General features: G+C 44.6%; 1 protein-coding gene across 1 annotated transcript in view; it reads left to right on the top strand.

Annotated features, from left to right (window-relative positions):
* Positions 1-15,685, top strand: part of WWC2 (WW and C2 domain containing 2) — an 88,170-nt gene that overhangs the window by 65,975 nt on the left and 6,510 nt on the right. Inside the window, exons 12-21 of the mRNA XM_026033543.1 lie at positions 3,147-3,270; positions 5,491-5,571; positions 5,655-5,741; positions 7,141-7,333; positions 9,118-9,282; positions 9,632-9,747; positions 10,009-10,192; positions 11,785-11,949; positions 13,944-14,036; positions 14,833-15,075. Of these exons, the coding sequence (XP_025889328.1) occupies positions 3,147-3,270; positions 5,491-5,571; positions 5,655-5,741; positions 7,141-7,333; positions 9,118-9,282; positions 9,632-9,747; positions 10,009-10,192; positions 11,785-11,949; positions 13,944-14,036; positions 14,833-15,075 (1,451 nt within the window). The remainder of the gene's footprint in view (positions 1-3,146; positions 3,271-5,490; positions 5,572-5,654; positions 5,742-7,140; positions 7,334-9,117; positions 9,283-9,631; positions 9,748-10,008; positions 10,193-11,784; positions 11,950-13,943; positions 14,037-14,832; positions 15,076-15,685) is intronic.

Genomic DNA, 15,685 nt, shown 5'->3' with positions numbered 1-15,685 from the left:
GGTAACTTCAGAGGAATGAGTCATCCTATCCTGAAACATCCTTCCCTTTAAGGAAGATGGGATAAATCACCCTGTGAAGCTGCCCGTCTGCTTCTCTTGTCTGGAGAGAGATCCTCATAACTGGTCAACGTTAACTTTGAGATGTCTGAATTAGATGTAATTAATTCCACTTCTAGCATGCAGTAAAGCAAGGTAACACAGTTAGTTTTCCTACGTTGTCATTGCCGTGACAGAGTCAGAGCTATAAAAATCCCTGCTGCTGAGAGCTGAGGGCTTGGCAAAGCCTGAGAGCAGGGACGTTGCTGCCTGCTGCTGAGGCTGCTGTGTCTTGTGCTTCCTCTGTGCGCTTATCCATTGACTTCTTCTAATGTCATTCTTTGTCACGCTATTTAAGTATCTTGCAACCAGCTTGGCTGTGTCCACTCCATTTGGTGGACACAGTGAGGAAAGCGAGRGAGCCAAATTTGTGCTAGCGCTGAGCCCTGGCGGCCCCTTTGAGATGCACCTGACCAGCACCCCTGAAAATTGAGTGCTGAGTTATTTGCGTCACCTCGTAGAGTGATTGTGTGGCAGGGCGGCAGCCAGGCGCTCCTCAGTCGCTCTCTGCAGTGTGAAGCCATCTGCTAATTTTTCCCCTCACCTGGAGCTGTTATTTCTCTTTGATTCTGGCTCTCTGTGGAAGAAACGGACCCCAGGTACCCAACCCAAAGAAAGAGGGTGTTTTGCTCGGGGCACTCTTGAAAATATTTCCGTACGCACTTCTGCAGAGGAACGGCGTGTCGTGACAGGGTGAAGTGGTGCCCAAACCCTTCACGTTCCCAGTTACAAATTCCTGGATCTGAGCTGACTCTGAAGTCGCTAAGTTAGGGGGTCAGAGGAAATCCGACAGCCCAGCTAGCAAGTGCATCGTCCAGCTTTGTTCCAAGCTTAAACCCTCGCCACAGGAGCTTACCCATTTTTAAAAGGTATTTGGAAACTCAGAGATATAATTCATAATAAGCAGTTTGATTTTTAGTAACAACACTAGCTAATGTTACAGAAACTTCTTAAGTTGTCACACTGGTTATTTCTAGTTATTTCAGTGTTGAGCGGAGCAATAGCAATGTGGCATCAGCAGAGAAAGGTGCAGGGTACCTAGTCCAAGTTGGGACTCCATCCGACACTCTCACTGTGCAGAAAGAAAAGAAGATAAAATTGACTGAAGTCCTAATGGTCTGAGCCTGTGAAATGTAAAGTGGAAAAACATGAAAAGGGATTTAGAGCTTTTATTTTGCCTTCTCTGTCTTCCTGCCCTTTGTCTTTCCAGCATAGTGGAGCACTGTAGTCCTCTTGCTTTGGAACTGAGAGAAGATGAAAGAATAATTAATTTTCCTGCCTGTATTCCAGCAGCATATCTTTTCCAACTTARCTTCTTTATTTCCTTGCAGTCTGGCTGGGAATCATTTAGTCTGAGAACTGAATGATGGTTTGAAGTTTAAGCATACATTGGAGGTACCAGAAATTAATTCACACTCATTTTTCTTTTCCTGTGGAAGCTTATTTCTTTGTATCATTATTTTCAGAGGCACCATATGGTTATCTAATATTTTAGAGCTCTTTAAGGACCTGTTATTCTGGATATAGTCAGGGCATTTTAAAGTCTGAAAGCAGTTAGGATTTTACAGTATAAAAACATCTTGTTACTCTTCACAGTGGCTCTTGCTTCCTCACGTAGGGTCATATATATGATGGAAATTATTTTAAGATCTGTTTTGAGGCTGCCAAAACAAGCTGTCGGATTTCGAAACRGCAGAAGTTAATTAATTGGGCTTCCTATACTGCTAGTTTCCACAGCAAAACGGGCCTCCCGGTGAGGCTTCAGCATATCAGAGGTGAGGCACAGAGCCGGGATTGCCTCGGTGTTTCTGCTCACTAATTTCGTTCTTGGAACTGCTGTGATGCTGAATGGAAGAGTTTTCCAACACACTCAGCCCGAGGCATCAAACCGGCATGGAAAAATTCCCTCTGAGCACCTGAGTTTCACCAAACGGCAAGAACGTTACCTGGGGGGCAGGCACACACACCTCTGGACGGTACAGCTAGCGCGCTCCTGCCTTAATGGACACTGATGTTTAGGTGAGGAGCTCGCTCCCCTCGCTGTGCCCGCTCCCCGGGGCGGGGAGCCCGCGTGCGTTTGCTGCTCCGTGCAGGCCCCTGCTCTCCGTGGGGACGCCGGGTCCTTCTCGCACAGTCGCTGTCTGTCATTGTCAAAGGCACTTCAGGCTGCCCTGGAAATTCCTAAGGGTGATCAATGAATCGTGTCATCCCCTTCACCCCTCGYGGGGCGGGGGGAAGGGGAAGGGCACTTCATCATCAAGGAAAAAGCATTCCTACTGCCGTAAGTAAAGGCAGAAATGCAGCTATCAGTCATCTCATCTGAAGCCTTACATTTTAAACATCTTAACAAGATGTAAAGTCATGATTCAGGTGCGGAGTGTGATGCATACCAATATTCCCAGATGAAAGTGCTCCGCAGGCCCTCAGCTTATTATGCTGCAGAACGGGGCTTTCTGTGAGTGCTGCTCTTCACTGCAGGACACTAGCATAAAAATGCAAGTTGAGCATTAAAGTTAAGTAGYAGTTGATAGTAAAGACTCTGTAGCATAAAAAGTTTTTGATAATAGTAAACCAGAGAGGATTTTTCATTTCTAGCAGCTATATCACTGGAGAGAGGGGCATCTGTCCGACTTGTGCATTTTTCATAAGCAGCAGGCAGTCCCTTTGCACGTAGCTGAAGCCTTACTAAGCGCAGGATGTGAAGGTGGCAAATACAGGCTGAAAGCTCGGGACAGTGGTGGTTAATAATGAAGATAATAAGGGATAATAATTAGCCCGAGTGACGTGGGCAATGATAGAAGCCCGTATTCTGGAAAAGAGCAATAGCTTTACATTTTCAGGCTCATCAGTCTGGGCACGTGACTCGCTGGCCAGGATACGCGATACCAGTAACACAGCCCCAGAATGCTGAACGATGTCAGCGAAACTGCCCTGTGAAACTGCCCCATTCAGGGTCACTGGTTTCCACTTGACCACTTCCTAAGCCATGTGCTCCTCTTTTCCTGATGATTAAACCAGTGGACTAATTTTTATTCTTCTTCCTTTCCTAGATGTTGACTTACCCAGAAGAGCAGCTAGTCACCTGCTTGAGGAGAAAGCAGCTTGTGTATCTGCTGCTGTGTCTGATGAGTCGGTGGCTGGAGATAGTGGGGTGTATGAAGCTTCTGTGAAACAGTAGGTTTGCAAAATAGTGTAACTTGTTCCATCCAAAGAAAAAATATCTGAACAGTTGTATCGGCATTGGCAGTTTATCAGTCTTGTCCTTTTATAAATATTTTGCAGCTTCATATTGAAAGAAAAGCACTTTGATGGAAAAAAAAGGAGGGGTTATAATTACTTTTTAAAAGCTAAGAAATTAGCATTCCAGCTTGTCTGTAATTTGGCTGCTGTAATTAGTGCTACTTTCTACTCCCGTGTTTTTCTTGCTGAAGCTGTTTCCTACCAGACGTGCTATATTTAAGCTCTAAAGGTGCTGCCATGTTGCTGTATTGACACTGCTCTGAGTGACCTGGGTTAGTTTTRCTCTTGTTTGAATAGATGAAACCATATGATTGCACAGTATTGTGCTTGAATATTTTCCTTTTTATAGAGAAGATGAGAAAAGCCTCAAATATAATGTTGTATTGAAATAAACCAGATCAGGTTTTAATATTCATGCCTCGCTGTGGTGAGCAGGGTAGGAGAAATGTATTTACTGTTGCTTCCTTATGATGAGAGATGGATTCTGCCAGCGTCCCCATTTGTACAGACTTGTCCATTTCTTGGCAGGGAGAACAATGAACTTTAGCCTGAATAATAGAAGAATATTGCAAACTGTGAGAGAAGCTAAACCCTTATTTTTCACCACAGTGTCTGCATATTCCTGACATTAAGTTTTTAAGTATTTTGAGACGTGTTTTAGCAAAATGCTTTCAAAAATGCAGATACACAGATGTCCTGCTGCCAGTCTAAATGCCTCCCTGTTGGGAGAGATGAGTGTGTGTTATGGGGTTCTAAATGAAAAGAGGCTTTATTGGCCTCTGYTAAAAGTACTTATGCTAGTGAAGTATTTTGCAAATTAAAAGCTAATAAAAATAGATGAGACTAAATGCCAAAGCTCAAAAAAAAAGGGATTTCTACTGAGCTGAAGTATTACAGTGGCCATTCAGTCCCATCTGAGGCTGTGCACCTGGTATTTCACCCTGCACAGGCAATCCCAGTAGGAGTTTGCTCCTTATTTTCAGTTAGRCCTGGACTCCTAATACAATATCTCAGGCTGAAATAAACTTTTCTGTGTAAAAACTTAGTCTTACTTGACTGGACGGGTRGTTGCAGTTGTGTGTTTTGGGTCTGATGTCTTCCCTTTATAGACCACTTGTGGAAGCTGTGATTTCCAGCCCCTGGTTATGCACTGCTAGATGCAGATGTGGACACTCTTAACACTTACTGAGTAGGAAGTACGGAAGGGGTAACACGAACCTCTGTGTGATTTGCCTGCATTCAGTACGAGTGTCTCTGTAAACAGGCCGTGTGGAATAACTTGTAATGTGTCAGTGCGCTCCCGAGCTTATGACGCAGCCATTTCCACTGTATAAACTGGCCCTTCATGTTCAGCAACTTAAGGCAGGGGAGGAAATAAATAAACCCTATTAAATTAGCGAGCAGCCATGAAATAAACAGTGAAAAGGAAACCCCTGAATGAAATCTCTCAAATTGGTGGTGTCATGCCTTGATGTGGTATGGGTGGATATCTCTCCTTCTCCATAGCCCCCACTTTGACTGTGGCTTAGCAATCTCCGCAGTGATACTGAGCTTTAAAAACCACTGGAACTCCCTGATGCCACATCCTCATTGAAACCTCCCAGAAGATGCCTGGAGATTATTGTGCCACGCTGATTCTCTGCAGCTCTGTGCAGTGCTAGAGCAGCTCTTCAGCTGTCAGACTTGAGCCTGTTCTTTGAATGTTCCTGAAAATGGGCTCAGGAGCAGGAGGAGGCTGGTGCTTCTTGCCCAGAGCTTCACTGCACGGAGCTGCTGCTGCTTCTCGCACGYTCTCAGTAAGCGCTGCCCCCCATCCGGCTGGGATGTGTCTTTGAAACTTGACCTGGAAAWTTTATATTCAGGGGGCTGGAGGAGAAATACTAAGTATGTACAGAAAAATGGCATTAGCTTTTTTTTCCTCTTGCCTCGGTCTGACCTGCTTCAATCATCATTTAGTGAAGCTGTCAAACTGTCTAGGCAGCAGCTATTCTAAAACATGAGCTGCCATCATTGAGGCTCTCAAGCTCTCTTTAGGCTGCAATTTAATCAGCCTCTTTAGGCTAAGGTAATGTGTTTTGTATACACATGCCTCCATTATTGTTAAAAGTTAACCGTAACTTTCCTAACTATCAGGTGTTTGTCTGTTTGCCCTAGACCAAATGAAGCTGAGGACCTTGTCTATAGTGAAGATGATTCGACGRTTCTAGAGGCTGCCCAGGTACAAATAGGACTCAGGTGAGTGACCAGCAGAGGGGACATTTCTGTCCACATGTAAAAGCAAATAGTAACCTGGCTTCATGTTGTCCTTTATCTAACAGGTATGACCCCAGCAATTCGAGTTTTGTGGTGATCATAGTCCRGCTCAGAAATCTCCCAGCATTTTCGGTCCCCCTTGGCTCTAAAGTGTAAGTCAAACAATCAGTAAGCGGTAATGTTGAAATATGAGAATACAGTAATAAATTGTACAAGTTCTCCAGAGGAATGGATTGATTTACTGCTTAACAGCACTTAGATAGGTATATAATTTACTATGTCAAACTGTAGTTGGGCTTACCTTTACAGATTCCAATAATGCTTCAAGAAAAAGAAATATTGGGGAATTTGCACATTACCCTAAAGCGGAACAAAAATAGATTTTTWAAATAATGCTTCATTTAGTATATGTAAAATTTTTATACTTTTGCAAACAGAGCAATTATTATGTATCTATTAAAACCATATTTATGGTACCTAGCATTTTGTCCTGAAAGAATTACATTAGCAATCTTTATACATTTCTGTGCCGTATTTATATAAAGTGAGATTAAAATAACGTATGCTTGCCTTTTARGTGAACTTTAAAGGTAAGGGGTAACTTGATAAATTGCAAATTTATCRAGCATTATTACTGAGCATATGCATGTAGAAAGCAGATACTGCAGACTATAAATAAGGATGTCAACAAAGTGTTCCACAAAGAAAAGCTATAGCTGGCATCTTTTTAGAAGTATGTACTTCTAAATAGCACTTAAGCAGCTTCAGTGTAGAAGACTGGGGATCCTGCTAAAAAGATTAAATAAAACTGAAACTACCCAAAACAAGGAGGAGTGAGAAGGGACAAGGTAAAGGAAGGACCTTGAAAATCACAGTTTTGCTGTCACTTGCCAATATGTGAATGTGTGTATTTACTGTATAGATAAACATAGTGGAAAAATGGGGACAGAAAAATGATGTTATGCCATATCTATATTCTCTAGAAGATCCAGTTGGGCATATTAGTATTTCCTGGAATGTTTCCACACAGAACAGATTTTTACTTAAGGACGTCAAGATTTCTGTTTCCGTAATCTGTAATAACTGTTTACTTCTCAAGCAGGTAGAGCCTAGCTGAGTACTTAYTGCCTCAGGGTTATTTTTGATTCCTCACAAAGTCATAGGTTTATCCCAGCAAAGCTGGAGGTACTGCTTAAMAATTTACTGGTTTGTTCACTACTGCTTCTTTCTGTCTGTGGCATGATTGTCAGTCTTCTCAGTACTAAATGAGAAGATAGACTTGGATAGAGATAGAAATAACAACCTATTTTGCTGCTACCTTCCCGAGACACAGAAAGACCATCTGGGGAGATGCATGTGCGAGGGGTAGCGGGAGCCTCTCAGCCCCTTCTCTCCTTTCCACCTCTTTTTTTTTTTTCCCACCTCTGATTTGTGGCTGTGTCTTGCCTCACCATGCAGTTCTGTTTAGGTAATGGGGTCATTTGCAATCATGCATCGTGCAGAAAACACTAATTTAAGTACCGGTAACGTTCTTGGTGTTATTCCCTGCAGGTATGTTAGAGTAGCTGTGCTTCCATCCTCAACTGACATCAGCTGCCTGTTCCGCACTAAAGTTCATCCTGCCACGGACGCGGTTCTGTTCAGCGAGGTGTTCAGAGTGGCCATTTCCCAGGGAGCGCTGCTGCAGAAGACCCTGAGGGTGGACGTCTGTGCCGTCAGTAGAAGTCGTCGGGAGGAGTGCTTGGTAGGCAGCTTTATTACTGCCTCTTGCAGCTTTATCACTTCCTCTTTTTCATTAYTTGTTTTCCCTCTATTTTTTTTTCTTTTTCTTCTTTTTTTGCCCCCCTTTTTTTTGTTGTTGTTTTTGAGATTGTTTTGGGCACACATCTGTTTACTTTGTCCCTGGCTATTCTGGTGGTCAAAGCTGCTAAAATTCTACAGCACTTTGTGGAAAATTGTGATATATATCTTGACTGTTGTTGTAATTTTAAATCTTTTACCTTTTTTTTTTGAAGTTCCAGATACTCTAATCTTAGATAGAAGCTGTAGAGGGTGTTTTGATTATTCTGAACCCATGTTGCTTTAGCTCTTTTAATTACAGATTGATATTCCACTTATTCAGTTTGCATATATGCATGTATGTATATATGAATGTGCATTATACACATATATAGTATATAAAATCATAATAAACWTTACAGCATTATGCTAGCTGAAAGYAAAATCTGATCCCAATTCACAATATGTGCAAAAAAGTTTCAAAAATTTAATTAAAAAAATCAATGCAAACCTTCGTTATTGCAATTTTTCATGAAAAACAAAGTTTTGTATGTGGTGTCTTACATCAGATCCACCTTTTTAGTCTTTATGACTTGTGGCACTAATAACAAGGCATGGCACTTACAGACTGCCCTGCTGGAGGCTGGGCTTGGTTTGTGTGCCTTGGTTTCTGTGATTTGTTTGTCTGCTTGCTTTGGTCATGGTGGAACTAGCGGTGCTTCGTCTTCTCTCAGAATACTTTTGTGCTGGCTGAAGCAGCTTGGTTTTGTCTTTCACCAAGTCTTAGTAGCACAGTGAGACCCGTAGTTACAACACCAGAGGAGATGCGGAAATTGGYGGCTGGTCGGATTCGTCAGCCCAGGCTGCTGCAAGCAGCCGCGGTTTCAAAGCCGTGGAAGTGAAGCTGATGCCTGGGGACTGTGCTGGCCTTTCTCAGAGGACCCTGAACTCACCCACTTGTCTGATGTGAAGAAAACCAAGGGTTTTCCCTTCAGGTGAAGGAATGGCCGCAGAACAAAAAAGCAAAGAGACAGGAGACAAAAGGTGAAAGGGCCACGAGGGGCAGGTTCCTCACTAGATCTAAGGCAGGAGCTGCGAGGAGCGACCAGAGCCTTGGCCAGAGCGACGCGCTCGGCCCGGGGCCCCTGAGGCTCCTTTGCTTTGCCAAAGAACAGAGGGTTTTAAGGGCCAGGACAGGCCCAAGCAGCGGCGCTTGGGTGCCTGTGCGTGGCTGCGTGGAAGGGTTTTGTGGCCTCCTTCCCTGTCACTTCATCTGCCTCTTCGCCRCTTAAGCCACGAGAGGTCGTCCGTCATTGTTGGCTGCGTCGATGATTTTGGTGGTGGAACAACTGAAAAATTGACTTTTCAGTCAAGACTTGCTGTTCTGTAAGTCGATGCTGCAGGTTTCAGTGCCCCAGCTTTTCGTTATTGAGTGCTGTAGGAAGGAGATAAATGGGCTTTGCACATTATGGTGATGGAGAGGCTTTGGTATGTGGGCATGTGGGGAGAAATTATGCAGGCTGAAATAAAAAATGGCAGGCTGGACAGTATGAGGAATCTTTGATGTATTTATTTTTTTCATCTGGAGTCAGGGGGGAAATGGGAAGATTGCACAGTTAAAAAGAATTAAGATCCATGTCAAATTCACGCTGCCTGCTTTACATGAAAAATACTGTAGAATTAATTTTCAGCTGTCTTGCAGGAAAATGACAAATTTAAACTTTTCTTCCCCTTTCATATTCTGTGCAGGCTGGAACTCAGATCAGTCTGGCAGATTTATCACTTTCTGATGGGACTTGTACTCTGTGGTACAACTTGCTGCCTTGCAAGCGGATTCCTGGCAAAAAAAGCAAGGAGCAAAATGAAGAATCCCTGTTTCTGTTAAGCAAGCAGTCACCAGACTCCGTGGACTTGGTGAGCAACGTGTTAGCTTTGCTGTGTCAGCCAGAAGAGCCGTAGCCTTGTGGGGCCCCTGTGTKCCCATTATTCATGTGTCTTAGTTGACCTCCTCCGCTTCCCGGGGAGTCCAAGGTGCTGCTGTCCTGTTGTAGCGAGTAGCACCAAGGGTGTGAACTTGCTAGGAAGTTTGTCCGGAGCAGGGCCGAGGCCCGCCGGGGCTTGCAGCACTGTGCTCGGGTTTCAGAAACACTCCAGCTGTGTTTCCTTTTAAAATTAACATTATTTAGAATTTGCCTTTTCATTTTTCACCTTACTTTGTATGTGACTCGTTCTGTTCTCTCATCTTCCCTTTCCTTATGAACAGGATGCTGTGTCAGCTCTGCTGGAGAGAACATCGGCCGAGCTGGAAGCAGTGGAACAAGAACTGGCCGAAGATGAGGAAGAGGAAGAACAGGAGCAAAGGGGCTCTGAGGAGGACTGGTAACACTGCTTTTTCCCCATGGCTGTGCATGTCTGTATGCTTCCTTTCATTTATTCCTGTTCGTAGATTCCTGAGAGGGCTGTACTTTGCAGGGATTTGTGGGTGGGGGAAATCTCATCCTCTTGTGTAGTCAATTTATTCGCCTTCTTCTAGGTTTACGTTATCCTAGTTGTTCCATGAACAACCTAGGCCCTCCCACAGCTTTCCCTGGTGAGTATTATCGGCTCAGGAATAAGCCCGGGTTACTTCTGTCTGTACAGGTTAGAAATGCTTGTGGAGGCAGCTGATGAAGTTGTGGATGAAGAGGAAGGTGGCACTAAGCTGCCAGCAGAAGGCAGCCGTGCCGGCGATGAGGGGGTGTGCGCCGAGGCAGCCCAAGACGAGGGCAGAGGGAACAGCGCTGAGGCCCAGGAAAGCCACCGAGCAACCCTAGCACTGGCACTGGTGAGGACCTCACGTTACTCCTTCTACTGGACCTTACTAGGTCTGAAGACATTGTTTAATTTTAAAAAATGTTTCTCAGCGGTTAAATCTAGAAGCCTCATGTGTCTGAGCATTTACAGTTGGACGTGGCCTTTGCTCACACCTCAGGACATTCACTTAACAAAATCAGGTGGTCACCCCAGAGCTCTGCATGGGACCCGTGACAGAAACGCGGCAGAACTTCCAAGTCAATGAACTAGAAAAGTCAGTCTCCACATTTTTATGTTGGGTAGAGAGAATATTCAGGATACAAGTGCAGTCCAGTAACTTTAACGTGTGCATGTCCAAAATACTTCTGCACATCTGTTTTATTGCTACCATTTTTTTTTCTGATTTATCTGTTGGGWTTTCCTTCAAGTGAATAACTAAAGTGGAGCAGGTGTCAAGACTTTAGACCAGTGAGGGCATTTCCATATTTCCTTTTATTCTAGGGTGTGAAACACAGGCACTTYATCAAGTAGAAGATTCCAAAGTGTGTCAAAAACTGTGCACAGTTGAACTGCCTSCATACTGCACCCAAGAATGAGATCCTGGGTTAGAAATTGTTAATTGTGTTATGTAATACCCCGCTTTTCTAAAAACACCTTTAGTAAAGAATTAGTAAAGCCATGTTGTAGCATATACCCTAGAAATAAAAATTTTAGGTCACCTCTCTATGTGCACTAAATCTTGATGAAATCCTATTGCATGAATTAGACCTGCAGGTTCTGTACCACAGAAAAAATGAAAAGGCAAAGGATGACATCTTGTTCCTTCAAATGTATGACATTGAAATGTTTGACACCTCAGTGGACTGCTAGGAACTTGCTAGGAGCTGTAATTAACTTCCAGTTAACGTGGCGAGATGCCACATGAGCCAAGGGCATGTAATACAAGGACTGGCAGCCTTCTGGATAGCAACCAAACCCAGACCAAAGCTCCAAGTCAGCAAAGGGGCATGTCAAGGACGAYTCCTGAAGGCTGCGCCCGCACACACGTGCTTGTGTCCTGCTGAGTGGGGCTGGACCCGGGTGCAGTGTCAGGATGGAGCAGCCCTTGCTGTGCAGCCAGCCGCGGTGCCGGCCTCGGCCGGCTGTGCCCGTGCCGGCGCGCTCGCCGCTGGCCGCGCTCTGCGGTGAGGGGAGGAGGTGGCCCTGGAGCAGCCGGGGCTCGGGGAGCTGCAGCCAGTGCCCAAAGAGCTCGGGGAGCTGCAGCCAGTGCCCAAAGAGCTCGGCCCGCACAGCTTCCCCAGCTGGACACAGCAATTTAAATAGGAGTGCCCAATTAAAACATCAGCAAGTGGCAACGCGTGTTTGCTCTGCTGTCTGTCAGAGCATTCAAAGGGCGGTGAGGGCTTTTCTGCAAAAGCTTTGGTTTTACTGAGTCAAAGACCCATTTCCCTTACTTTGCTTAGATGGCTTCTGTATGTACAAGCTAATTTTTATTTTCTGAACTAGTCTTTTATCATCCCCTACAAGATGATAACAATGCTTGTAAAATCCGAAGGCAAAAAACCTGTGTGGTGGCTTGTGTGTGGATACAGCACTTCTTACAAGCTGAATTCCTTTGGATAGGTTGATAAAGAGACTAACACGGAAGAGCCGGTTGATGAGAGCGCAGCGGTGCGACCCAAGGACAGAGGCAGCTGGAGCTCCAGACAGCGCCCCTTTGTCAGGAACAGCATGATCGTGCGCTCGCAAACCTTCTCGCCAGGCGAGCGGAACCAGTACATCTGCAGGGTAAGGAAAAACACTTGGAATGAAGAGCTATTAACTACAGAGTCATTTAACTTCTTGGGAATGATGCATTAATGACAGTGAGTCATGTACCAATTTTCCCTGCGAGAGGCAGAGCCTCTGCTTTCTCCGGGGTCTTTTTTCCCCTGCATGACCTGATGTGGAGCAGAAGTGGCTTTCAGAAAAGTTGCATGCTCTTGCAAAACACTTTTAAAGGGCAAAAATACAGCCTGTTGGAGAGGCTGTCGCAGGTTCCTGTGCAGGCTGTCTGCAAAACGTGTGTTTCGCTGCATGTCAGCAACTGCATCTCTCACACAGCAAAGTAACCAGCAAAATCGCATAATGGAGTTCACTGAAACTGCCATTCCATTGCATTAATAGATTTTGATAACGTGGCTGTTTAAGGGTGTTTAAGAGTGCGAAAGGAGCCCACTCATCAATTTTGAATCTCCCTTTGTCTCTTAGCTGGTTTTAAAACTGGGCAGCCAGCTCAGCAGCTGCATGACGCTGTTCTGAAGTCCTGTGTCTTTGAAGGTGACCGAGTGCTGCCTAGGGGCCTTGTTTTGAATATGACCTTGGTGACAAAGTCCCATAGGCTCTCTAGAGCCGTGCTAGCATGAAGATCATGTATTTCAAGATGCAAGCATGAATTTTATATTATAGAATATATATTTTATCTATATAAATTTTAATTACAGAAACCATGAAAAAGAAAAGGCAGTCTTATTGATGTTGAGTTTCTAGAGGCTTCTCATGCCAGAATGGCTCTTACTCTCCAGTTCAGTTACAGGTGGTTGCCTTAGTCATCAGGGAATACTGAAGTTGCTCGCTTCTGTGATGACCATCGGGCAAAAAGAAGTCACTAGTATCAAAATACTTAAATTTTAACTATTCCATATACCCTCCATACCGAAATGCAGCAGGTTGTGTACAATCATCCACCATATTTGGAGAGATTATTGGCTGAATGTAGAATTCAGCCTTTGTTTCAATTCCAGTGGTCTGCAGATTTGGTGAGCTGACAAAAAATAGTAGCGTGTGGAGGAAGTCACATCAGATCCTCTGACAGTTCTGTTGGGATAAACTCCCGAGCTTTTGTGTCCAGAAATGTTTGGAGCTTTTGTAGCTTTGAAATTTGCCACGTTCTTGTTGCTGGAACCCAGATATAAAAGAACAAAGCRTGTATCCTTCCCAAACAGTGCTTTAAGGACATGGGGGATGAGGCAGCTACCTGTTTATATCCAGGGAGAAGTTGTCAGCAGTGTCTCCATGGTAAAAAAGAGAGATTTCTCTCTAGAGAAGTGTATTCCTGTTGCAAGAGGTTTATTTCCCACTGCGAACCCCYGATCGGTCCCGTATAAGTGCACTTTAGGGCACTGGCTTTATTGGTTTTGAAATGTCAGTAGCATCATTCTTTTTTGTCTGTCCTTTCGGAAGAGCTGCAATAAATAATCCTTCGGGTAGGTGCCCTGCCTTCTTGGAAGGTTACCGGCGTGTATGTTGATGCACCTAAAAGCATCGGTGTTTGCTGGTGTATACAGAGCTGTCAGTGTGATGGGAAAGGTAGCCCGCCCGTGCTGCACACACTAATATAACAGGGCTGTTTGTCGGGCCAGGGCACAGCTGTGGTCACTCCCTTTCCCTTTGGGAAAGCTGTGGAAAGCCCGTCCCAAACAGATGAAGTGCATGGTTTATTTCTGATGTGCGGTCACACAAACACCCAGCACTGATAGGGCAGTGCCGAATAATTGTGCGTACCTTTCTTGCCTTCCTAAAGAGCCCACTTAGTATTCATTTAGTAAGATCAATAGTCACCATGGTCTATGAATAGAATTTTATGAGCACTTTTTCTTGATGGAAGAAATTTTCTTTTACACTAAGGATGACCTACATGTTTATCAACACTGAGGTATTCTGGCTGCTTATATGGATACAGATGTATTTCTGTGAAGATGCCTGCTTTACATCTCTGTTTGTTATTGTCTATGTTTTGGCAGTTGAATCGAAGTGACAGCGACAGCTCAACACTAGCCAAAAAATCGCTCTTTGTGAGAAATGCCACYGAGCGGCGGAGCCTCAGAGTGAAACGGGTAGGTGCTGTGTTACCTGGACGTGCTTTCAGACACAGCTGGGAAGATGGGTAGCAAGTAATTTAAACACTTGCTTTATTTCAAGTATTTGAGCAAGAGCAAAGGAAATACTACTTGTACTCCCTGMAGTTCCAGGCTGGTATCTGAACACGCTGATCTCGGTCCTTCATCTTCCCCGCAGCAATAATCRGGTTGTAGCAAGTGGTGAGGCTGCTGCCTCTGCCTTCTTGCTGCCTCTGCTGCTCCCCATCATGGCATCTGCTACTGCACCTCAGCTTGTTACCGTCTGTGTGACACAAGTTGTAGATCCCTGTTAGTGGTTTACATGTGGTGGCTTGAACTCCACAAAGGGCGGCACCAGCAATGTGCATCTTGACCAAATTTTGGTGAAATTTCAAGGATTCAGATGCCCCTTTAACTCATTTGAAAGAGCAGCTGCATAGCCTTGGGGGGCTTGTCCTGCCCCATTTATTCTTGTGAAAAGGTTCCATGAAAGGATGTTACAGACATTTGAATTACACTGCAAGAAACACATATTTGTGGAGTTCGTAACATTAAGTGTGTGCGTAGGCCTTAACAAAACAAATGCTGATAAAAGTAAATAACAGGGTTGAAATCTATAGGACTAGTTTTGGACCTCCAGCATTCATAAGTGGTTGACTTACGAATGTGATTCATAAGGTTTTTCCTACAAGGAAAGGCAAAATGCTGGAGGTTTTCTCAGTGCATGGTGGACGCGCTCGAGGCGCTCCGGCCACACTAACTGTCGCCGCTCTCCCCGTGCGCGCGGCCGCAGCCGGCGTGCCAGGCGATGCTGCGGCGGGCGGCGCGCGACGGCCCCGCGCGCACCTCCCTCGACCTGGAGCTGGAGCTGCAGGCGTCGCGCACGCGGCACAGCCGGCTCAACGACGAGCTCCAGGCCCTGCGGCGTCTGAAGCAGAAGCTGGAGGAGGTGAAAGGCGGCGCAGAGAACGACCTGCCCCCGTGTGTGCTGGAGGACGAGCGATTCCAGAGAATCCTGCAGCAAGCCGAAAAGCAGGTACGGGCAGCAACCACCCAGGCCCCTTCTTACCTGGCCACTAATATTTGTTGTAGGAAAAGACTACCGGATTATTTTTGGTACCAGCCATGTTTTTGTTTAAATGGATGAAGAAATGAAAGATACATACGTTACTGCCCTCTTTATATATACTGTTATTATTACCCCCTCCCTTTTTATGAATTCGTTATGTAATTTGGTCTTTCGTAGTTGATGTATTGATAAAAGTTGGTGTTTACTTGCAGGTGCATAAAGAATATTTCTTGATTAGTTCACACTCCAGCATTTAAACCTAGAATCTGAAGTAGTTTATTTCTAGTGGTAGCTAACTACATTAATTTAGAGTACAAATTTCACAAGGAGGAATGCAAGGAATCTTGATGTATATATGAAAAGGAAAAAAAAAGTGATTGTTGAGTATGGATGTCTTCCTCCTTCACCTTCCTTCTTTTTTTCTCTTTTTTCTCTTTTTTCTCTTTTTTCTCTTTTTTCTCTTTTTTCTCTTTTTTCTCTTTTTTCTCTTTTCTCTCTTTTCTCTCTTTTCTCTCTTTTCTCTCTTTTCTCTCTTTTCTCTCTTTTCTCTCTTTTCTCTCTTTTCTCTCTTTTCTCT

The sequence above is a fragment of the Nothoprocta perdicaria genome, unplaced genomic scaffold (assembly GCF_003342845.1).
Source record: "Nothoprocta perdicaria isolate Ctin4 unplaced genomic scaffold, notPer1 scaffold_13, whole genome shotgun sequence".
Taxonomy (NCBI): Eukaryota; Metazoa; Chordata; class Aves; order Tinamiformes; family Tinamidae; genus Nothoprocta; species Nothoprocta perdicaria.
This window is presented reverse-complemented; position numbering and strand designations above follow the sequence as displayed.